The sequence below is a fragment of the Numenius arquata genome, chromosome Z, assembly GCF_964106895.1.
Source record: "Numenius arquata chromosome Z, bNumArq3.hap1.1, whole genome shotgun sequence".
In the NCBI taxonomy this organism is placed as follows: domain Eukaryota; kingdom Metazoa; phylum Chordata; class Aves; order Charadriiformes; family Scolopacidae; genus Numenius; species Numenius arquata.
Genome location: NC_133616.1, coordinates 52,552,287 through 52,575,376, shown reverse-complemented (window position 1 = coordinate 52,575,376; position 23,090 = coordinate 52,552,287). Strand labels below are relative to the sequence as shown.

Sequence of the window (23,090 nt, the reverse complement as noted above, 5' to 3'; positions counted from 1 at the left end):
TTACTTTCAGTAGCAAGAACTCTGAGACATCACTGGTGGGTGGATATCACTTTAGTTCCAAACACCACTATCGGTTGTTAGTGCCACAGTACTTCACCACAAAGCTCAATGCCAAGTCGGTAAGAAACCAGGGAAGGTGCTAGTGGCATAATGATTGCCTTTTCAGCCACTTTTGTCTAATGCGTGTCCAGATGAGAGTTTTAAAATCCTTAAATACCTGGCAGTGGTGTGATTTTAATTAAATGTTGTAAATCTCCCAAACAGAAAGCAGCACTAGTAGAGCTAGGAGTCTTTGTGCTGATATGTGAAGAGAACACAGGCTGATTTGGAGACTGACACTTGGCACAACTAGAACCCATTTCTCCAGATGCTAGTATATCAGTTTTAAAAGCAAACAATTCAAGTTAGATCTTATATTAGCCAGAAGTGTTTTTCAACTTACTATTACAAAGGAGGAAGTTGCAAACTGTGATGGTTGTGGATTATTGCACCACTTATTTTGACATACACTGAATATTTAATCGGCCGTCTAATGAGCCTTTTCTGTGCACCACCAGCCTGAAACACCTTCTAGCGACCCAGCCTAACAAATTCAGTGCTGACTTGGTTTTGTCACTCCCATGAATGTGGTTGCTAAATATAAATGACTTTTAAAACAGGAAATAAGTCCCACATGTTATAAGTTCCCAACTCCAAAGACAGGGTGAGAAAAAAGAAGCACGTTTTAGATCTTTCTAAACAAATCAGTTCAACAGGGGGAATACATCAGTAACAGCAGATTCTGCTCTTTAGCCAGTGTCTTTTTGAGTTGGCACTAATTTTTTTTTTTTGCTTTACTGAGTTACTGATTGAGCTTCATTTATTCAAAGCAACAAAATGCTTCATTTTTTAATGCTTTTGAGCAATTAATTGAAAGACATCCCTATGCTGGATGTTTAAACAGAAAGTACTGAAGCTCCGAGTTAAAATCACTACTGCTCTTCCTTTCTTTTGATGACACACAGATAGTACAGATCTTCTGGTCTTCCCCTACTGATGCAGTGGGCAACTTGGTCAGCTATAGCTGACCCTATTTTAAACGGGAGGGCTGGACTAGAGAGGCTCCAGAGGTCCTTTCCAACCTCATCCGTTCCTTGATTTTGGGATTAATATAATCATTGTAAGTGCTTTGCTTTAATTTTTCTAGAGACAAAAACCTGTGGTCACTAGTAATTCTGTGAAGAACAGCTTGTTGTAGTTAGACTTGAGAATGTTCTTTCTACTTGAAAGAACACAAAATTCAAACTAATGCCTCATTCCGAAACGCAGTTTAGGAATGATCCTAAAGCAACTCTGGTTATACAAAACCTCAGGTCAACTTTGTCCTCAACTGTAGTTTCTGAAGTGTTACTAACTCTGGGTTGAGTAATGAATAATTTGGGTATCTTGACCACAAACAAATAAAAATAATTGTTGTTTTTGCAGAACAAATTACTTCCTTGCAAGTGGGGTAAAAAAAAAAAAAAGAAAAAAGGAAAAGTTAGCAATAGTTAGTTAGCCAATACAGTTCCTTGCAGTATTTATACATTCACTGCTCTTCAAAGCATCCCTGTAGACACTAGACTGAAACTCCTTCAGTTTCAGGTCTTATTTTCTTTAAGTACCAACAGAAGTAGAGTCAGCATTTCTTTACATTACATTACAAGCCTTTTGGTCTTTCACAAAAAATCGCAGAATGCTTAAGGTTGGAAGAGACCTTGATGATTTTGAAGAAGAAAAAATAAAAAGATGTCCAACATCTTTTTAATTGTAGACATCAGATTTGTTTCACCTGCAAAGCAGAAATAAAGGGCTAGAAGCTTTGTTTTTTCACTGATTGAAATTTATTACAAATACACATATTCACTGCTTATTATGTGCCTGCTGCACATTAGAAACAAAACCATATAGAACTAAAAGTGATTTTATTAAATATCAGAAAAAACCCCGCAACACACAACACAATGCAGAATTCTACTGCAAGTCATTTACCTTCAACCAGGTGTAAAAACCCTTGCACATCTGAACATACTCCTCACAAGAAGTATGTAATCTAACAATACATATTGTTACCAAGGGGCTTCAAACCAAAAGCACAAGTTCTTTCAAGACTGATCTCAACTGAAACAAGATATCTGAATTTCTTTCCACTAACAATTACTACAGGCATATTTTGTCACAGTATTTTTGAAATTTTTTTAAGAGGAACAACAAAATCCCTCAAATGCCTTTAAATGTGGCATGAAAGTTATCAGGCACTATGACAGTTCAAGATACAAACTAATGGCTCTGCCAAAGGGAAACGTAAAGGCTTCCAGGGCAGCCAGAAGCTAGATGACTTTGTCCACTCCTTCTGTACAGCTCTCTGCAGGGCAATGTTTGGTAAGCATAAAGCTTCAACATACCATGGACAGGAACTTCTACAGGGTTAGTTTCTTTTGCTGTCTTGCTGAGACTCTGAAATCTGTGGGATCTCTTAGCTAGCCTCTACTTAGGGAAAAACTCGACTCCGTTACCTGATGGGGAGCTCTCATATGTGGCAGGAAAGTCTCATACTCTCTCTGAATACCATCATCATGCCTTTGGAATAAAAGAAGGATGTTACTTTCAATAGGCATGAAAACAGTCACAAAAAGCCTGAGAAATCCAAACCTATATTTCAGATCAGCAGCTACTTCAGAACTGAAAATAAATTTACCTCTAGTCCTGCAGCTCTTTGAATCTCTTCCCTGGGAGATATCAAAGCTAGTTCAAACCTTGGGTACCTAGCCACACGAATCCTCATTTGTTAAATACATCCTTTTTTGAAAGCACAGATATGCCTGAAGAACTCGTGTTCAGGTAGCCTGGAAGACTGCGTATGGGTCACAATTACAACTCCCATCTAAGCTCAAGCGCAGAGCCAAACACAAGTAGTTTACAAAATGCTATCACAAGTTTGTGACTATGCAGAAGAGACACTGTAACCATTTAAAAAAAAAAAAAAAAAAAAAAAAAAAAAAAAAAAAAAAAGGGAGACTAGCAACCTGTATGCACAAACGTTCTGCCATGATGCACCATCCAGAAATCCAGAGGTCTCCGTGTCTTCCAAGCCTCACTCCCCATCTTGCAGTAGCACAACCAGCTTCTATACCTGTCTGTGGCTGCCGTAACGAGTGCCATGTATCAGGAAAAAGGCCATTTTGCGGGAATCTGTTTGTGCACTTCTTAACCGATCATCACTGCAGTTACATGTCAAGCAGCATTTTTACCCAGAGGGTAACTCTAAAGGAAGGGGAACATGCTTTTCTTTGTATCCCCTATTTACCCAATGTTTTGAATTACAGGTTTTGGAGAGAGGGCCTCAAGCATGACCACGTAAAACTTAAATACGCCCCAGTTATGGCCAACACAAGCTTTGGTTTAGATCAATATAATCCACACATGAGGATAATGTGAGTTAGAAGAACAGAAGTTAATGTTGTAACTTCACGTGCACTGAGCAGAAATTTAGGACAGTGTTTCACTAGGAGACAAACATGCCTCCTCTTCTTCTAACAATACAACCTTCCGTCTGGAGAGAGACATCACAGACTTTATGACAGTTAAAGAAATTCTAACAAAAATGCGCAAGGCAAGAAAAGCAAATGGGATTACAATCTGCATAAGATGGAAAATCGCTGTGCTAAATTCACTTAACAAACATGTTAGAAAGAATGCCCCAAGGCTTACACAAGGGTAGAGAGCCAGCTTAGCAAACATGAAGGCATGCTCCTTGCCACCATATCTAGCAAAAGGATGCAAAGTTTCCCTTTCATGGAGGAGGGCTGTAGTCCATATTGCAAACTGAAATATGCTGGCAAAGAAAGTGATAACACAGCTGACTTGAATGGCTTCTATTTCATTGTGAGACTTCTCTGCAAATTCACTGGTCAGCTGGTAAGCTAACGGAAGCCCACCGATGAAAGCCAATGAAAGTATGTTAAGAAGTCCCATTAATCGTGTAGCTTTTGTTAGATAAAGGAAAAGTGAGTGATGGACAAACCACAAGAGACCAATTGTTACGAATGAGCCAAAGTAGGCAAGGTAGTTTGGCCCATATTCACTTAAAGCTTCAAGAAGGCTGCCATGGAACTTCTCCGCAACTTCTCTGGGATCAGGGACGTTGTCTTCACTGTGGAGAGAAAACTTAATTTACTTTGTGTATTACTGCTATAAAAACACACCTGGAGCAACACTGAACTATATTGCTTTACTCTGAGCAAGTAGGGAACAACAGGCATCCACTTTGTCGTTCTCATCCAATTTGTGACTTAAAAACAGCATTTCAAATAACAGGTTTGCAAATAAATTAGACCTGAAATCTGAAAGTAAATCTGCATTCCTTTAATTTAATGCAACAAAGATGCCACAGTGACTAAGCAGCTTTTGTTGATAAAAGCCTTTTATCTGAAAACATGACTAGGCAAAAAGGAAGCTTTGTTTTTCAAGATTCCCCACCTCAACATAAGTTAAATAGACTGATGATCACTAGTGCTGAAATGTGGGCGTTAGAAATACCTTTTGTTTGCGTTCCGTACCCTTCCAGAAAATCAAACTTAAAGTAACCATTGCATGTTTTAGAACTCAAAGACAATGTTTGGTTAATTTTATTTCCTCAAATATTACATATAGACAAAAGTTAATACTCTAAACAACACAAAGTGTAAGAGGCAACACAAAGCCTTACCATATATCCAAAATGAGCAGGGTTGCTACAATAGCATAGACTCCATCACTGAATGCTTCTACCCGTTCCTTACTCAGAGGCTCACTGAGGTAAAAAGTGAAGCTTTCCAAGCCACGGTGTTCCTCCTCTTCATCTCTCTGACCTGGATACAAATCCAGATGTTTACTAATCAAAGACAAAATCAGGTGATATAAAACAAGGTAGTTAAACAACCTTCTGTAACTTCCCTTTCTCTTTCTCCCCACCTGCCAAAATCTTTCTGTAGAAATAAGGGTGCTATTCATCCACACAGGTCAGTCACTCCACTGTTTGTACCAGCTGTGCCTCTCCCTGAAGTTCATGTTGCTTTCAGGACAACAAGTGCTTCAGGGACAAAAAAAGCTCTGTCCTTTAAACTGTATGGGCAGACCATTTCCACCAAGTGAATAATGACTTCAAGCTGTAATTCAACAAAACGTTTGAGCTAAACAAATCAGATGCTGTGCCTCGGGAAGCACAAATAGCTATAGGTCCTCTCAGACAGTGTGGAGAACTTACACTGCATGGGAGAAAAAGCTCACTGGAGCACAGCGGCTGTACTTGGTCATCAAATGACCTGCTTTAAAATAAATCCAGTCTTTGGTCAAAAGGTAGGGCTCGAGCTTTTACAGGAAACGTCAGACACATCTCAACTGCCCAGCTAGGCAGGCTGCACCACTTCAGGAGTATAGACCGGACAGAGAAAAATCTTACAGCTTCCAGAGGAAGTAAGGAGAGGAACTGAATGAAAAGTAAGTGTAATCACCACTCAGAGCAGTAATTTATGTCAGCCATTTGATGAGGTGAGATGTCTACAGACATGACCTGACTGCAAACTGCAGTGCCCCCATCGCTGTAGGCACCGGATCGCCTGAGAGTCAGGCTGTTGCCATTTCAGAGCATTTCTGCCTCCCCGTCTACTGTTGCTGCCACGTGAGGCAGGAGCAAAAGTATGTCCCCATAGGCAAGGAACGTGAGAGAAGGAAGCATGGATTTAGGCTTTAAGCTATGCGTGAAGGCACAGCTTTAGACCAACAGTTAGGTTAATGAGAGTTAACACCCTAAACAGTTAATTATCCTGAAAAAGCTTGATTTATAGGTGCTCTACTTCCCAGTTTGAAAATGCGGGACCATACAATATTGCTGGGAAGAAAGTGCATAGAGCAAGGCATAGAGCTTGCTTCCTATATTCTTCAATCCTCATGCTCCCTTTTTAGGAGGAAAAAGGGACAGATGGCCTGCAGCCATCATTCATGTACTTGCATGTGTGTGCATGCATGTGCATATTCAAGGAGAAACCAGAGAGGTTTTGCACTCAGAAATGATCTTTGCATGGGTTGTGCCTTATATAAATCTAGTCTACAAATTAAGGGAAACGAGGGAGCAAGGAAGAAACTGTTTGGAAGCATGGCAATAAACCCCAAAATCACTATGTTCCAAGACTGAAAATGGAAGTAGAATTAAAATTACTTCATTCCAGGCTGTTTGGATAACATGTTGACAACCTAATAACATATCTGAACATACTCCTATGAATATTGTTACTCACCAACGATCTTGGTTTTACACCATGTAATGAACCGAGTGAGATGTGGAAAAACGATTACGAGCCCAAGAAGTACGTAAGACTATGGAGAGGAAAATGGAACACAGTTTAAATTTAGTTATCAAAATATAAATTATCTTACAAGTTTAATATTAAACTATTACTCTCAATCTTTAGGCATAATCACATTGAGAAAAACAAATCTTGATTTTTGATATGGAAAAGGCTCACCTGAAATGCACATGCACCTCGTGAATATTGAATGTGCACCCTGATACTGCTTTTTAATAGCTAATTTAGTACCAGTAATAAAGCAAGCTAAATAAAGAGGGAAATAATTCTGCTAACAAAAATGCAGTAATAACTTCTTTGGAAGCTGGAGAACTATCCCACGTGATCCTTATGGGTCCTTTCCAACCTGAGATAGTCTTATGATTCTCCTACTTGAGTCCCACAGACACCCCTGTGTGTCTTAAGTGGTTCACAGGCTTTACATAGATCTAAGCACATGAGCAACTTTGAGACTAATTTCACTGTTATTAACATTAAAAGAAAACACACCAGTGAACAAAGTGAGGGATAAAAGGGCGTAGGAGGAAAACATATTTTCAGTTAAAATTAGGCCTTTTCAATGTTGGACTCAGAAGTGACCCTTTTATCGACAGCAACCTGATTCCTCACAAATTTGGGGATTATTTAAACACTGCTAATTCCCATGGAATCCTTCTCAAAATCCAGCTAAATCCATCTTTTCCTAAAGAACAAGACAGAGAAAAGGAATATCATGATACATCCAAAAACTACATTTGAGTTCCAAGTGGTGGTTCTGAGAAAGGCAAAAGCTATTAATAAGTAGGAGCAACTCACTGACATTTAATAAAGAGGGCAGGGAAAAAGACTGTGTAAGACCAGTCCTTAGCCAAAAACATCTGGTTTAAGATGCAAATTGGCTAATTGGTCTACTTATTCTATTTGCTCTTAGACCCTGAGTTACTGCAGCAATTATATTCACTTGTCTTCAGTCTGTGCAATATGATGTTTATTTCATGTAACCTTTCCCATTATCTCACCTACTTATGATGAGCAAGATGCTAAGTAACAGTTTAGAAGACCTGCTTCTAATTAAGAGAAGCATTAAAGAAAATAACGCAGAGCAAGTTAAACAAATATTGTAGCAGAATATTCCTTCAAAACTATCCAAAGTCATGGATCAAATTACAGATTGGTATCTGGGAACTGAACACCCTCAATGTGAAGTAGCAGCCATGATTGTAACAGCACTGAACTGGCAACTGAGAAAGTCTGCATGTTTAACACAGGCATCATTATTTTAATACACAGTCCTGAATACAACTGATATATAAACTGCTGCATCTAAGGTTTAATGTAACTAGGAGAACTTACCAAAGGAATAAAGAAAAAAGAAAAGATGGCTGCTAAAAAGCATAACACTGGTCCTCTCAGGATAATCTTTAAGATATGCCGTTTATAGAAACTCTGATTTTCAGACACTTGTATCTGTTGATTCAGTAAGTGTGGGTGATAGAATCCATACACTACTATCAGAGCCTGCAAGAAGAGCATTACTGAAATTATTACATAGTATCTGCAGCATTTCAAATATAAAACTGTAAAATATAAATCAACAAATTCCAAAATACTTTCAAACTTATTCTTCACTGCCATATGGAGGGCTGGTCTTAGAAACTCTGAGATTTCACAATACACTACATGTCAAGATTTTAGTCTCCTCTGCGGAGCTTGCCATCGCCATGGATCTTATATCAAGAGGAGTGAAGGCCTCCCAAATAACGAACAGAAAGTGACAAGGAACTGCACCAGGAGAAAAACCATGCCATTGGACTGAGGCTTAAAGCCCATGTTCATTCAGCCATTGCTGCACGGCTCAGGAAGAACTTCAGCAGGAAAAGTCAATTGCTATTTCCCCAAGGCATTTTTAAAGAGTGGGATAGGTGTTACTATTCTGTGGACTTTGAAATCAGCTGATTTAGTTGCATAAACCAGCTTCACAGGACAGTGGCAATGCAAACTTTCATCTTATACACAGACACTATATTATCACAACAGGCACAACTTTGAAAAAGAATGCTATACAAACAAAAAAGGTATTTAGCAATTTATACCTATAGTTAAGAAATGTAGTTTTAGTTCTATCCAAGAAAATCTACTCAAAAGTGAAAATGTAAATGGATAGCTCCAATACCTGTATAAGGCCAATGACAACAGCACAGACACTAAACAGGAAAATGCCAAAAGGTACCTCTGGAAAGGAGGCCATTAAGGAAAACTAGAAAAAAATGCAACTAGATCAAATATTTAATTAATTAATAAGCAATCTAGGAATTAACAGTAGAGAAACAGACGTATTCTTCATTCAATACTGAAACTCAAAAACCTAAATAATGCTTTCCATTTCAACATAACTCGACTAAATGCAATTTCTAGCCACAAACGCATGCAGGCATTCCAACCAAAGGCATCTGGAGAGATGGGTTTGCTCTAATGTTGATACTGCAAAACCTTAACGTCTTTGACGCTATGTCTCCATAATCACTGCAGACTGGCTTGTAGCTGAGCATAACGTTTAACAGTGTTTTCAGTGGACAAGATGTTCATAGTGCGAAAATTCTTGATATTAGGATACCTTTTTGAATCTTTTAATTTCCCTATCTCCATAGCTCCCTGTTGTATTAATTTCTGCAGCTTCATTAGGGGGAAAATAAGAAGCAGGGAGTACTATTAGGGTAACATTGACAACTTTCCAAAGATGATTTCAGCTTCAAGACAAAGGAAAAAGTATATGCTATTGCTGATAAAGATCGTTTTACTGACCACAGCCTTATTCTTTGCAGACAAATAGGTAACAGATATAACCACAGAGAAACAGGTGCCTGTCATATAAATGCATTTTAAGCAACTGTTTTGTGTTGCTAATACAGTGCTCAGTTGCAAATACTCTTGCTAGGTCTAAAGGTCACCGAATCAGAAATTGTGCAAAACATCAAATTTGGAGATTTAAAAAAATGTATGATTGGCTGCTGAAATCAACCTTGCTGAATAAGTCAAAAGCACTAACAAAAACTCTGTCTAAATTACAAAAGGAAAATGTTCAGACATCTAAAGTGGAATTTAAAATACAGCTTTAGTTCCCTTACAGGATGCAAAATTCTCATCAGGCAACTTTGACATTTTTCAATACAGCTCCTTCTTTTAAAAGAAATTATGGGAAACTATGACTTCTCATTATTATAATTTTTCTTCTATCATATTCACTTTCTGCCAGTTCTATAACATGCAGTAATTGGAGGTTGTAACGTCCTCAAGAATTTTTAAAAAGTGAGGCATAACTATTACTATGGATTTAGGGTTTATACTATAACAACACTCTTTCTGGGCTTCTGAATACTTTGGTAAAGTCTTAGCAAGTAAAAAAAGGAAAAAACCCTGTAATTTAAATATGTGTCAATTTTTTAAAAAGTACTTACTGTGTATGGCAAGAAAGTTATGATCATCATACAAGCCTAAAAAACAAAAAAAAGTGTACTGAAACACTAGGTAGAATACAAAGCAAGCAATTCTCTCATTAAAGATGTGTCCAGAGAATGCAGCACAAACAGATCAAATGCTTGTTCTATGTCATTAAAAAAAAAAAAAAAAAATTCTGTTGTTAAGTCGCTGAGCTCGACTGTAACAAATGGCTAGTTCTGCACACGTCTTCTGTGTTTGCTATCCAAACTGTACAGGCTTATTTAAGAAAACACTACAGTTTTGTTACCGATACCACGGGTAAAAGTTTTCTATGGTTCTTAACACAATTCTTTCTAAAGTAGCAAGGCGAAAAGTACTGCATCTCCTAAAGAGGTGTTTCTGATTTGTCAAAAAGATTAATCTCTGATCACAAATATTTCATATGTAAAAAAGCCAAATGAAAAAAAAAACAAACCCACACCTCAATCACAAAGAAATGCATTGCTTTGAAAGCTACATGGCTAAGAATTCAGAATCAGAATCAGAATCAGAATCGTAGTGGTTGGAAGGGACCTCAGAGATCATCGAGTCCAACCAACAGTAAAAAAAAAAAAAAAAAAAAAAAAAAAAAAAAAAAACCACAAAACACCACAAACAAAACCACCACCCACCACCTGAACACACAACACAACAACCAAACCAAAAACCATCACCCACCCACACAGCACCCCACCACAAACCAGTAATCTTGGACACTAGAGCATGCCCTGAAGAACCATGTCTACACATTCCTTAAATACCTCCAGGGATGGTGACTCCACCACCTCCCTGGGCAGCCCATTCCAATGCCTGATAACCCTTTCAGTAAAGAAATGTTTCCTAATATCCAACCTGAACTTCCCCTGGCGCAACTTGAAGCCATTACCCCTTGTCCTATCATCTGTGACTTGGGAGAAGAGACCGACCCCCGCCTCTCTACAGCCTCCTTTCAGGTATTTGTACAGAACAATAAGGTCTCCCCTCAGTCTCCTCTTCCCCAGACTGAACAACCCCAGCTCCCTCAGCCTCTCCTCATAAGACTTGTGCTCCAGACCCCTCACCAGCTTCGTTGCCCTTCTCTGGACCCGCTCCAGCACCTCAATGTCCCTCTTGTGGTAGGGGGCCCAAAACTGGACACAGTACTCGAGGTGGGGTCTCACCAGTGCCGAGTACAGGGGGACGATCACCTCTCGGTCCCTACTTGCCACACTGTTCTTGATACAGGCCAGGATGCTGTTGGCCTTCTTAGCCACCTGGGCACACTGCCGGCTCATGTTCAGCCGACAGTCGACCAACACCCCCAGGTCCTTTTCTGCCAGGCAGCTCTCCAGCCACTCTGCCCCCAGCCTATAGCGCTGCCTGGGGTTGTTGTGACCGAAGTGCAGGACCTGGCACTTGGCCTTGTTAAACCTCATCCCGTTGGTCTCGGCCCATCGATCCAGCCTGTCGAGATCTCTCTGCAAGCCTCTCTACCCTCCAGCAGATCAACACTGCCACCCAGCTTGGTGTCGTCTGCGAACTTACTGAGGGTGCACTCGATCCCCTCGTCCAGATCATTGATAAAGATGTTGAAGAGAATTGGCCCCAGTACCGAGCCCTGCGGGACACCACTCGTGACTGGACGCCAGCTGGATTTAACTCCATTCACCACCACTCTCTGGGTCCGGCCCTCCAGCCAGTTTTTAACCCAGCAGAGGGTATTCCCATCCAAGCCATGGGCAGCCAGTTTCTCCAGGAGGATACTGTGGGAGACTGTATCAAAGGCTTTGCTGAAGTCCAGATAAACAACGTCCACTGCCTTTCCTTCATCCAGCAAGTGGGTCACTTTGTCATAGAAGGAGATCAGGTTTGTCAAGCAGGACCTGCCCCTCGTGAACCCGTGCTGGCTGGGCCAGATCGCATGGGTGTCCCTCATGCGTTGCATGATGGCACCCAGGATGATCTGCTCCATGATCTTCCCAGGCACCGAGGTCAGACTGACAGGCCTGTAGTTCTCTGGATCATCCTTCCGGCCCTTCTTGTGGATGGGCATCACATTTGCCAGACGCCAGTCGGCCGGGACCTCCCCAGTTTGCCAGGACTGCTGGTAAATGATGGAGAGTGGCTCCGCAAGCACTTCTGCCAGTTCCCTCAGTACCCTCGGGTGGATCTCATCTGGTCCCATAGACTTGTTTGCATCTAGGTGTTGGAGCAGGTCCCTCACCACCTCCCTTTGAATTGCAGGGGCTTCACTCTGCTCCCCGCCCCTGCCTGCTAGTTCAGGGGTCTGGATATTTAGGGAACCCCCTATCCTACTACTAAAGACAGAGGCAAAGAAGGCATTTAGGACTTCAGCCTTCTCCTCATCTTTGGTTACTATGTTACCTCCCTTATCCAGTAGAGGATGGAGGTTCTCCCGAGATCTCTTCTTGCTATTGATATATTTATAGAAATTCTTTTTATTGTTTTTAACATCCAGAGCCAGGTTGAGTTCTAGTTGGGCTTTGGCCTTCCTAATCTTTTCCCTACATAACTTTGCTATACCTTTGTAATCTTCCTGCGTGGCCTGCCCCTTTTTCCAAAGGTCATAAATTCTCCTTTTTTCTCTAAGCTGTGACCCTATCTCTTTGCTCAGCCAGGCCGGCCTTTTCCCCCGACGGCTCGCTTTACAGCGCGTAGGGATGGCCCGCGCCTGGGCTTTTAAGACTTCCTCCTTGAAAAACACCCAGCCTTCCTGAACACCTTTGCCCTTCAGGGATTCCCCCCATGGGACTTTTCCAACCAGTGATCTGAAAAGGCTGAAGTCCGCCCGCCGGAAGTCCAAGGTTGAGGTTTTGCTAGCCCCCTTTCTTACCTCTCTAATAATTGAAAACTTGACCATTTCATGGTCACTAAGCCCAAGACGGCCTCCGACCACCACATCTCCCACTAGTCCCTCTCTATTTGTGAGCAGCAGGTCTAGAGAGGCACCTCCCCTGGTTGGCTCACCTACCAGTTGTGTCAGGAAGTTATCTTCCATACACTCAAGGAACCTCCTAGCCTGCCTGCTCTCTGCTGTGTTGTATTCCCAGCAGATGTCCGGTAGGTTGAAGTCCCCAACCAGAACAAGGGCTGGCGATCGAGACACTTCAGCCAGCTGCTTATAGAATGCCTCGTCTACCTCCTCATCCTGGTTGGGTGGTCTATAGCAGACTCCCAGCACCAGATCTCCCTTGCTAGCCTTGCCCTTCATCTTTACCCATAAACACTCAACTCTATCATTGCTGCAATCAATTTCCATACAATCAAAACACTCCCTAACGTACAGAGCCACACCGCCACCTCTCCTTCCTTGCCTATCCCTCCTGAAGAGCTTATAGCCATCCATCACAGCATTCCAGCTACGACCATCATCCCACCATGTTTCTGTGATGGCGATTACATCATAGATGTCCTGCTGCACCATGGCTTCCAGCTCATCCTGTTTGTTGCCCATGCTACGTGCATTAGTGTAGATGCACTTAAGCCGGGCACCCGATTTCACCCCCATCCATGGTTCTTTCCCCTCAGGCTCGTTACCAATGGGCCTGGTATCCTCCCCTTCCCCTTTTGATTCTAGTTTACTCCCGGGTACCACTTCAGTGACCCTGGTTCCAACCCCGTCCCCCTTCAAATCTAGTTTAAAGCCCTCTTAATGAGCCATGCTAACTCCTGTCCCAATATCCTTATTCCCCTTTGACTTAGGCTTTCCCCACCTGCCGCAACCACGCCTGGTGACCTATAAGTCTGCCTATGCTCAAAGAATCCAAAGTCCTGGCTTTTACTCCAGCCTTTCAGCCATAAGTTGAACCGTTGTTTTTTCCTATTTATCCTTTCATCCTGCCCTGTGACTAGTGGGATAGAAGAGAACACAACCTGTGCTCCTGATCCCTTGACTAGTTGCCCCAGACTTCTGAAATCCTTCCTCATTGCCTTGAGGCTTCTAGTATTTATCTCATCATGGCCCACCTGAAATATCAGAAGTGGGTAATAGTCCGAGGGCTGAACCAGGGTGCGAGTTTTATTTAGTATATCCCTAGTCCTGGCCCCAGGGAGGCAAGTTACTTCCCTGCGGGACGGGTCCGGCCTACAGATTGGGCCCTCTGTACCATGCAAAAGGGAGTCACCGATTACAATGACCCTTCTTTTTTTTTTAGTCATTGAAGTCTTGAGGCACGGGGGTGGGTGACTCATCCAGGGAGCCTCACTGGGGAGTTCATCTCCAGTATCATCCGCCTCATCCCCAAAATCCAGATCACCAAACAAGCGTATCTGGGAGTGTGGGGGAGGCCGTCGAGGGTTCCGCTTCCGACTCTGAGGCAGGACCCTTGGTTTTTCTGGTGTTTCCAGCCGAGATGTTCCATCCTCCTCTCCATCAGCCAGCTCCTCCTCCAAGATTCCGTATCGGTTCTGGAGGGGTAGCTGGGGAGGTGGGAGGGGCAGGGAGATTTGCCTGCTTCGCCCAGCGGGGACCTGCTTCCATTCCCCCTCCTCTCCGAGATCCCCTTCTACCGCCGTGTGAGAAGCAGGGAGGGGGTCCTCTGGTGTATGTGGGGCCCCAACATGTTCCCTTACACTCAGGGAGTGGGCCCACCAGTCTATCTCCTTCTCACACTCCCTGATGGTCCTCAACCTTCCCACTTCCTCCTTCAGCTCAATCACTAGGCTGAGGAGATCATTCACCTGTTCGCATCTCACACAGGTGTTGTCTCCACTCCCCTCCATGGCAAGGGCCAGGCCCCGACACTCCCTGCAGCCAGAGGCCTGGACACCCACATGTTTATGCGGGGCCTCTGTCTGAGTGCCCACGGCTTTCTTAACAACGGCCTGTGACCTAGTTCTAACCATAGCTTCTGGTCTGTTATCAAGAGACAGCGGGAGGCTCAGTACCAGTCGTGTGACTACTGAAAGAAACTGAACTTACTTACCTTTAATTCATGCCTTAAGCTAGTCCTTTAACGTAATTTCCTGTAGCGCTATCTCATGGAGTATTTTTATTAATAAAATTAGTAATTTTTATTAATAAAATAAATTAACTGTGTGGTTGCACACTGTCAGAGAACAGACTTTTAACCAATATAGAAAAATACAAAGCTCTAGCTGAAAGCAAGAATATGTTCACCCTTGCAGCATCCCATTACAACCATTAGTAACCAAGATGTTACAGGGTGGTTCATTAAAAAACATAGTCAAATAAATGAAGAATTTTTAATAGATTTAGGCAAGTGTAAAGCTTGAAACACCAATTCAGCAATTGGTCTTTCAGTGGTATTTTTTGAAGGATCATATAATGCTGTTTCAAATAAGCTTCAGAATTAATTTCTGAGCAACTTAAATGGAGAAATGACTGAACACATAACTAATTCAAACCTACTATTAAGATTTTTTGCAACAAAAGACATAGCATTTAATTTTCTTAAGCCTAGAGGACAGATACTTCAGCTGGACACCGACGAACAGAGTTAAAAGCTTTTGCCATAGCTGCCTCTTCTGTTCTCTCAGATGAACTTCAGGCTAACCTGTCGCAGAGCTTCTTTTGGCTTATAGTAAAACATGTAGAAGTTAAGAGCAAGTTACTTGTCAGTCAGTCACTTTGGTAAGGAGGAATTCAAGCTCTTTGTATCTTCCTGACTTGAAAATTTGGCATAGTTTTGCTATTTAGATTAGAAACTTTTGAATAGGTACATACAGACTTAAGAAAAAGTGACCTGTACTTGCTAAACATCCAGCGTGTCTGACAAGACTCACCAGATTTAGAAGAGCGAGGACATCGTCTATAAGCTCTATCACCTGAAACAACCTGTCAAGGCAATGCAAGATATCATGAACAAGCAAGCTCCCAAAATACATTTTATAACACCGTATAGAAATTGTACATTTCTGATACTATAGGGGAACCTGATTTCCTTTGCTCCAGAATTTATACAAGTAGTCCAGGTGCTACCAAAACTCATTACCTCAAACATGGAAGTAATTTGTCAGAAAAATTTGAAAAGTGAGCTATGAACAGTCAAGTTCGATCACAGAGCCATCATTAAGAACCTAATTTCTGTTTGAAGGACAAGTGGCATATGATGTAGAAAACTGGCTTTTTTTACCCCTCTTACTCTATCCTTCCTCTATACCTGAAAATATATATTTACTTGGAAGTAAATGTCACTGTTGTTAACAGCCAATTCGGATGTGAAGAAGTCATCCAGATGTCAGTTCTGACCCACAGAGTCATATACCAAAAACATAACGCAGGAATGAGCTATTCCTTGCAAAATGGAAGATACGGGGTTAATTTGGGAGCAGGAGTTGATGACAATTCTCTGGAGGAGCTGCCACTTCACTATAGGATGCAGTGCAGCCAAGTGACAGGCCAGGCTACTGGCTTGCTCTCTCCCACAGCAGTTTTGGTCCAGAACAGCTCTATGTTTTGCCACCTAATGCACTCGGGACAGGACAACCAGCAAACTGCTAGTGAGCTGTGCGAGGCTTGGGAGTCACAGGACAACTATTGTTAGCTCTCAATTAATCACCTCTTTACTTTAGCACAGACAAGGCCCAGAACTAACTGGAGACTGACCGCCTGTGCTCACTGCTCAAACCAGTGCTTCTGAAGCATGAACAAAAGCAGACTTTCACCAGCAGGCACTGCCCACACAAGAACATGAACAAGTCAATTTAATACCCTGATATGAAAATAAAAATACAGGCACCAGCCTGCCTTTTAGCATGGCAGATGTTCTGTAGGGATCTGAGCCCTGCAGTAGCACTGCACAGATCTTCCAGAGCAGATCTGGATGTTCAGAGTCCATTCAGATTCTCAGATTTTTCTTTGTCTCATATTCCATTGTGAAGTGCTATTATTCTGATTTTCTCTCAGTTTTACTCAGAGAATAGAAGGAGAACAGAGCAAGTTCACGCTGCTAGGGCCAGAGTATTTTCAGAATTTTAAGGTTTAAAATTTTTTCTCCTGAAGATACAGCACAGTTATTAGTGTATCAAGAAAATAAGTGTTTCTTCCAAACTGCCCCACGCTTTATTAATGAAATTCCTGATCCACAGAAGTGTCACTTAAAATCAATAGAACCAATCGCTGTAAGAGACAGCTTGTAAATTCCCTGAAACAAATAGTGAGAGAGGACAGGGAGGGGGAGGAGGCCCTCCTTGAATGCCTCAAACACTCACAAGGAGATAAATAATGCAGGCCTGGAGCTCAAAGAACTGATAAGGCTCACAGATGCCTGAAAAGCAGTGGGAGAACTGTCTTATGAAGACAAGATAGTTCTGCCACTCCTGTGGTGAGCTTGCTAGCTGTCTGCTCTCAAGGCCATTGTGCCCGATAAATGAACTCTCTTTTATTATCCACACAATGCATATGGAAGTGCACACCCTGCATATGCTAATGCAGATTATAGAGACCATGCTAAACATATATGACTATAGAGCTCATCTCTCCACCCAAATCATGCTACACGTCACCTGGGAGGGGAAGAAACCTGAGATGAGGCTGCCCCATAACAAGTGGGGTGAGCCACGCTAATTCAGCAAACATAAAAGGGGAAAATGAATGCTCCTAGGGTGAAAAAAGAATATCATACCTGGCAAGATTTTTTCCCAAGACAGAAGATTGTACCTCAAAAGATTTTTCCCAAGAAAGAAGATTATGCCTGGGAAGATTCCCTGAGAAGACGCTGGAACCAGGACCAGTGATCTCTTAATCTCTCTCTGCCTATCTCTGTATCTGCTCCTTTCCCTTTTCTCTTTTGCCTTTTCTTTTAAAGTTACCACTTGCATACCTGTTGCTAAGAATGCAGTAAATCCACTTACTTAAGGACTAACATTTGTAAATTTCAAAATTCAAACACTGTCCTGATTCCAGTGTGATGCCTGCACGTCAATTTCTTTTTAACTACCAAGGCAGGGGCAGGTGGCCACGTCCACAGCTCTATAAAATGCAGCATCTGCAACATTGCAATTGATTTTGTGAGAAGCACTGCTGAGGACTGAGGGAGACAAGTTTCAAACCAGCTGTACTGTATCAGTTCCTCTATTAGTATAGCACACAACTTACAAAGTAATGCTTTTTCAGCATAGTTAGAAATTTCATTCCATCTAGAATATGAAGTAAAATGAAGAGTAACTCTAATTTAAAAGCTATATAATGGTTGTTTTTCTCTGTATCACTGTGTCAGTGGTCTAACAGTTATTCACTGCTTAGGGTAGCATTTTACAATGAACTTTTACATTATCCAACAAAATAAAATTCAGAAATATATCAAGACAGAAATGTATCAGACATATGGTTACATTCTGTCCTTTTAAGCAATACTTTTTTCTTTAACTTTGGAGCTAAATACTGTCTTCCTACCTTACATGAGCTGCCCATGCCACTGTGACTATTAAGAAGGTCATCAAGTAGACTGCAATTTTTGCTAGAAGCAGCTGCTGAACACTTTCACCTAGTTTCTGAAACAGACACACAGAGGTAGAGAAAGGAAAGTTAAATGTTACATTTTGAAATTATCAGCAATATCTGCAAATGAGGAAGGACATGAAGTAACGAAACAGATTTTTTGAAAATGCCTGCTGAGAATGCAGTTCTCTTCCAACAATCTATTTACTACCATGCAGAGGAACTAGTTTATTAGACACTTCTAAGTATACTTAGTGGCATATGACATACCAACACACCTCTTTAATCTGTAAAAGGGCTTCCCAATGCTCTCTTCACATTGTGATTCATTTAGGCACCCTCTCATCACTGTTACTGTGATAATGCCTTTCAGACAATGGCTGGCCATAAAATGCCTCTTTTATTTTCTTTACACTGACTTCTGGAGTAGAAGCATCACACAGCTTTTCATGTGATGATTGTTATCAATTAGGAAGGGGAGGGTCTTACCACAGCAAATTTTGCATATACCACCACAGTGGCTTAAATAGACTCATGTGGGATATTTGCCATTTTATGGATCATACCTGAGTTTCCAAAACTAAATGAGACAAAGTATTTGCATCTTGGTCTGTTTTTAAGAGCAGAAAAATAAACCGTGATAAAAAAAAACAACTGTAAACTTTCTCAAATGATTAATTTATGTTTCCTAACATTCCTGTTTCTTTCAGAATGAGTTTATTTTCTGTTGTCTTCTTTTTCTACCTTTGCATATTCTGATTACACTTATCACTAACCTGATTTTAAAACCAGCTTTCAGCTTGCACTATGTAAGCAGCATCTCTAAATGATGATATATTACCAAAGAGAGCAGATGCTTTCTGAAAGATGTTTTGGTCAGATGGGCAATCTATTTTTCATACAGAAGTGGATAAAGGCTAAGACCTACAATACCCAGCTCATTCAGGCTTTATATCACAACTTCTGCAGATTGTATCTTTAGCGTATAAATTCTTCACCCCAAGTTCACAGCTACTACCCTTAGGGGAAATTTCTGTTGGCTTTAATGTTACTTAATGGTTTGAGCTCTTTTAAAGTCTGGAACTTGAAATGAAGTGGGGGTGCTAAATTAGGACGTTACATCTACTTGCAAAGACACGAGAAACAACAGAAGATGTATGCTACCTGATCAGGATGTATTTTTGTGTGAGCCACAGGCAAAATCTGAAATACAAAACCTTATTAGTACATGGCATCCTTTTCCTTATTGAGACCTCCATTAAAATACTAAAAACTTCAGGTGGCCGCAAATACTCCTGGGTCACACAGCCACCCATAGCCTGCAGTTCTGGAAGGCAGAGTCACCCTCCGGAGTGGCCCAGGGACCACGCTGTTACCTCCCCCCGCCACCGAGCACTGCTGCCCGGGGACGGCCCGCCGCGCTGGCCGGCACAGGCCTCCCAGCCCCCGCCACCGGCCCCGGCATTGGGCGGCAGCGCTGCAGGAGCGGGGCCGGGCGGAACAGGCCAACCGGGCTCCTCCACAGCGCCGGGCACACCAACGCAGGGGCAGGGACGAGCTGCGGCCGCTCGGGGCTTTTCCCTCCCGCCGCCCAACGGCGGGCCGCGGGCCTGGCCGCCCTGCCGTGCCTCCCCGCGGCGCCAGCCCGCCCGGAGCCCCGCCACCCCGCCACCGCCGGCCTGGGTTCCGCGGCGGGTCCGGATCGGGCAGGCCCTACGGCGCGGCCGGGCCCTCACCATCACCGTGGCGATGATGGAGAGCAGAGCGTCGCTGTAGGCCAGCAGCCGGTGCGAGGTCTGCGTACTGCTCCCCAGCTCCAGCTCCAGACCCCGGCCGTGCACCGGCACCGCCTCAGGTTCCGCCGCCCCGCCGCCGGCACCCGGCGCGGCCGCTCGCGGAGCCGACATGGCCCCGCTGCGCTCCGCCGGCGGCGGCGGGGGAGGCCGTTGGGCGGGGCGGGTGCGGTGCTGCTCCCCCTCCCGCCGGCCGCCTCACGATGAGACGGAGAGAGGGAGGGACCGCAAACGGCAAGAAGTTCTACCAGGCCAAGTGCAAGGTCCTGTATGGGGGTCGGGGCAGTGCCAACCACAAATAGAGGCTGGGTGGAGAACAGATTCAGCCCCGAGGAGAAGGACTTGGGGGTGCTGGTGGACGAGAAGCTCGACATGAGCCGGCAATGTGCACTGGCAGCCCAGAAAGCCAACCGCATCCTGGGCTGCATCAAAAGAAGTGTGGCCAGCAGGTCGAGGGAGGTGATTTTGCCCCTCTGCTGTGGTGAGACCCCACCGGGAGTACTGCATCCAGCTGGGAGGCCTCACCTAAAAAAAAGCAGCAACCAAGTAGCTTTTTAAGGTTTGTATGGGGAGGCTTTCATGAGGCACTTGCAACGGGCCTTAGCAAAGAACGGGCTGGGAAATCACCTTTGGTACCAAAAACACTCCAGAGAGAAGAGCCTGAGTACATTTGCCCATACCAACATCATTTGCTCTGCAGAAATGTCCTGAGGCACGTGTGTGAATGAATGGCATTTTCATTTGGGTCTGAGCTGGAGCGCACATTCTTAAACTAATCACAGCAGAAGCAAATGAGATGCAAGAGCCGCTTCAGCTGAGATCTCAGAACTCAATGTGTTTTCATAAGCAAGCTGAACTGAACTGTTGTATAGACGATGAGAGAAAATAGCAGAACTACGGCAAAAATATTTTTTTTTTAAACAAGAAGGGGCAAGCCTTTGGCTGAAATACTGAATTGGTAAGCCAAATATAAGCAGAATATGCATAGACTTCAGTTGGGACAGGTATAGTTCTGTGGCTCAAACAGTAATTTTTTTGGGAGGTGCTGGGATGCAGAGCGATATTGGAAGTTCAGCTGCTGAAGCGATCCCATTTTTAAAAGGTCTTCCAGTTCTTCTCTCTCCGTTTTCCACAGCAGCTTTCTGAATCTACTGACACTAACGGTGTTTTATACACTGGGTCAAGAAACATCAACAAAAGAGGCAAAGGAAAACATGACCTTTACAGAACCGATTGACGTTCCTCAAACAAATTCACCAGTGATAGATGAGTCTTGGCTGGAACATAACCCCACTGTCACAGGCAACAGAGCGGTTCTGTTGCAGGGAATTTGACTTAATTAATTGCCAATTAACAAACTTGTAATTATTGATTCTAGCACTGAATAATAAAGAAGACAAAAGATCACTTAGGGAAAAAACCTCAACTTCCCTCTGGATACCTCTCCTCTCTACTTCCTGTCCTCAGTCCCTTGGTGAACAGCACAAGGTTGGGTGCAGTGTGTTGTGATTGCTCCTCCATTTTTCTGTCTCCATTTCTCTGGCATGGGCTCCTCCACCATTTGCAGACCTCTTGGATGTGTACCTGTGTCTTCTTCTGTGCGTCTGCCCCAGCATGGGTGTCTCTGCTCTAGTCCTGCTCAGGCAGCTTCTCTTGGGCCTCCTTGTGAAGGCAGCATCCTCATGCCTTCATGTCTCCTGCCCTGGTACCTCTTCTCTCTGCTCTGGTGTCTCTTGCCTCCTTTTTTTTTTTTTTTTTTTTGGTTTCTTGCTTACAGAGGTTGACTATTACTTGTATATACTTTTTTTTCTTTTACATTCAAGGCTGGGGCTGGACTATATGTATAGTCTACATTATAAAACATGCCGAGGAGCGTATGTTGAATGAGAATAGTGTATAAGACACAATGTAAATCACAAGTATTTTAGAATGCAGCATAATATGAGTTCATGGTGGAAGAAACTGAAATTCTTCATACGAATGTTTTTCAATGCTTTGTATGAAGTGTTTTATGGAACATAATTTAAGATCAAAGCGTATTTATTACACAGAATTGAATGACCTCCAGGTACACAAATCTCTGTATGATTAGTTTAATTTTGTATTGTATCACAATAAATTCTGGAGCTAAAGAAAGGCAACGAAATAGATAAGTTAATGGATTTCACAGGGCACTTCTGATAATCATTAACTGTGGTTTAAAGTCTTCCTCTTTATTGCTCTCCTTCACACACACTTAAGCAATCATGTTCTCTGAGAACTGGAGGGTTTTGGTGTTATCTGCTGATTTGCTCCTAGGATAAAAAAAAAAAAACAAAAAAAAAAAAACAACAAAACAAGGCAAAACCAAAAGAGGTACAGATAGTATCTTTCCTGCAACCAAGTCACCTCTTCATATATCACTCTGTAGAGTGCTGGGTTTCAACGAGGGTGACTGGCCTGTTACAGCACACTAGCTACCACTTGTGTTACCATGCTTAGGCAGTGCCTTCTCCCATTGTTCTTGTAGTCGAAATACAATTTTGCTTTATTTTTTTGAGAGTTGGCTTGGACTCATTTGCCTAAGTGCTTTGCCTTCATTTCTGCTTTTATTACCTCATATACCTCATGAGCTGTGGGGAAATGCCCTGGAGCGGTGGCATGCTGCTTCCTAGCAGTGAGGACTTCTTTGCAGAATGAACACACATCTCTTGTGGGGCTTGATGGTGGTCTGGTAGGGGATGTTGTTTGCTTGTGATGGCCAGTAGTAAAGCCTCCAGTTGCAGCTAAAGTTGAATTTGTGTCTTGGTGCCACTCTTGTTACTGTTTAATGTGCTTAGGTTATGCAGCAACATTTTCAGAAATGACTACTGATTTAGAGAAGCTGAGCTCAACATGCTGTATTGCAGCAGTGTAGAACTGCTCAGTAGAACAAGAGGTTTTAAGACCAGATGTTCCTAGGTATCTTAGCAACACTGTCCTGTACTCAGGTGCTCTGGGGTGCTGTTGCAGTATGTTCTGAAATAAGCCAAAAGCAAACAGCACTTCCAAAGAGGCAGCACTTCTTGGCTTAGTTTAGACACCTTAGTCCAGCTGCTT

At 42.8% G+C, this 23,090-nt stretch overlaps 1 protein-coding gene across 1 annotated transcript; it reads right to left on the bottom strand.

Moving 5' to 3' along the window:
* Positions 1 to 3,507: 3,507 nt before the first annotated feature.
* TMEM175 (transmembrane protein 175) lies at positions 3,508 to 20,126 on the bottom strand. The gene is made up of 10 exons (XM_074166611.1): positions 19,956 to 20,126; positions 19,384 to 19,422; positions 18,175 to 18,272; positions 15,564 to 15,615; positions 9,797 to 9,832; positions 8,515 to 8,598; positions 7,695 to 7,859; positions 6,294 to 6,372; positions 4,727 to 4,868; positions 3,508 to 4,171 (listed from the first exon to the last, which is right to left on the bottom strand). The coding sequence occupies exons 1-10, from the start codon at positions 20,124 to 20,126 to the stop codon at positions 3,508 to 3,510; spliced, it is 1,530 nt and encodes a 509-aa protein (XP_074022712.1).
* Positions 20,127 to 23,090: the final 2,964 nt, after the last annotated feature.

What these genes read in the sequence shown, in the direction of transcription:
- TMEM175 (XM_074166611.1), bottom strand. Translation starts at nt 20,126, where the DNA reads ATGTCGGCTCCGCGAGCGGCCGCGCCGGGTGCCGGCGGCGGGGCGGCG. An exon ending in TCCTCGCTCTTCTAAATCTG is followed by an intron (nt 9,833 to 15,563) that starts GTGAGTCTTGTC and finishes TTTGTTTTTTAG; the next exon opens with GCTTGTATGATGATCATAAC. An exon ending in GTGTAAAACCAAGATCGTTG is followed by an intron (nt 4,869 to 6,293) that starts GTGAGTAACAAT and finishes ATTTGTATCCAG; the next exon opens with GTCAGAGAGATGAAGAGGAG.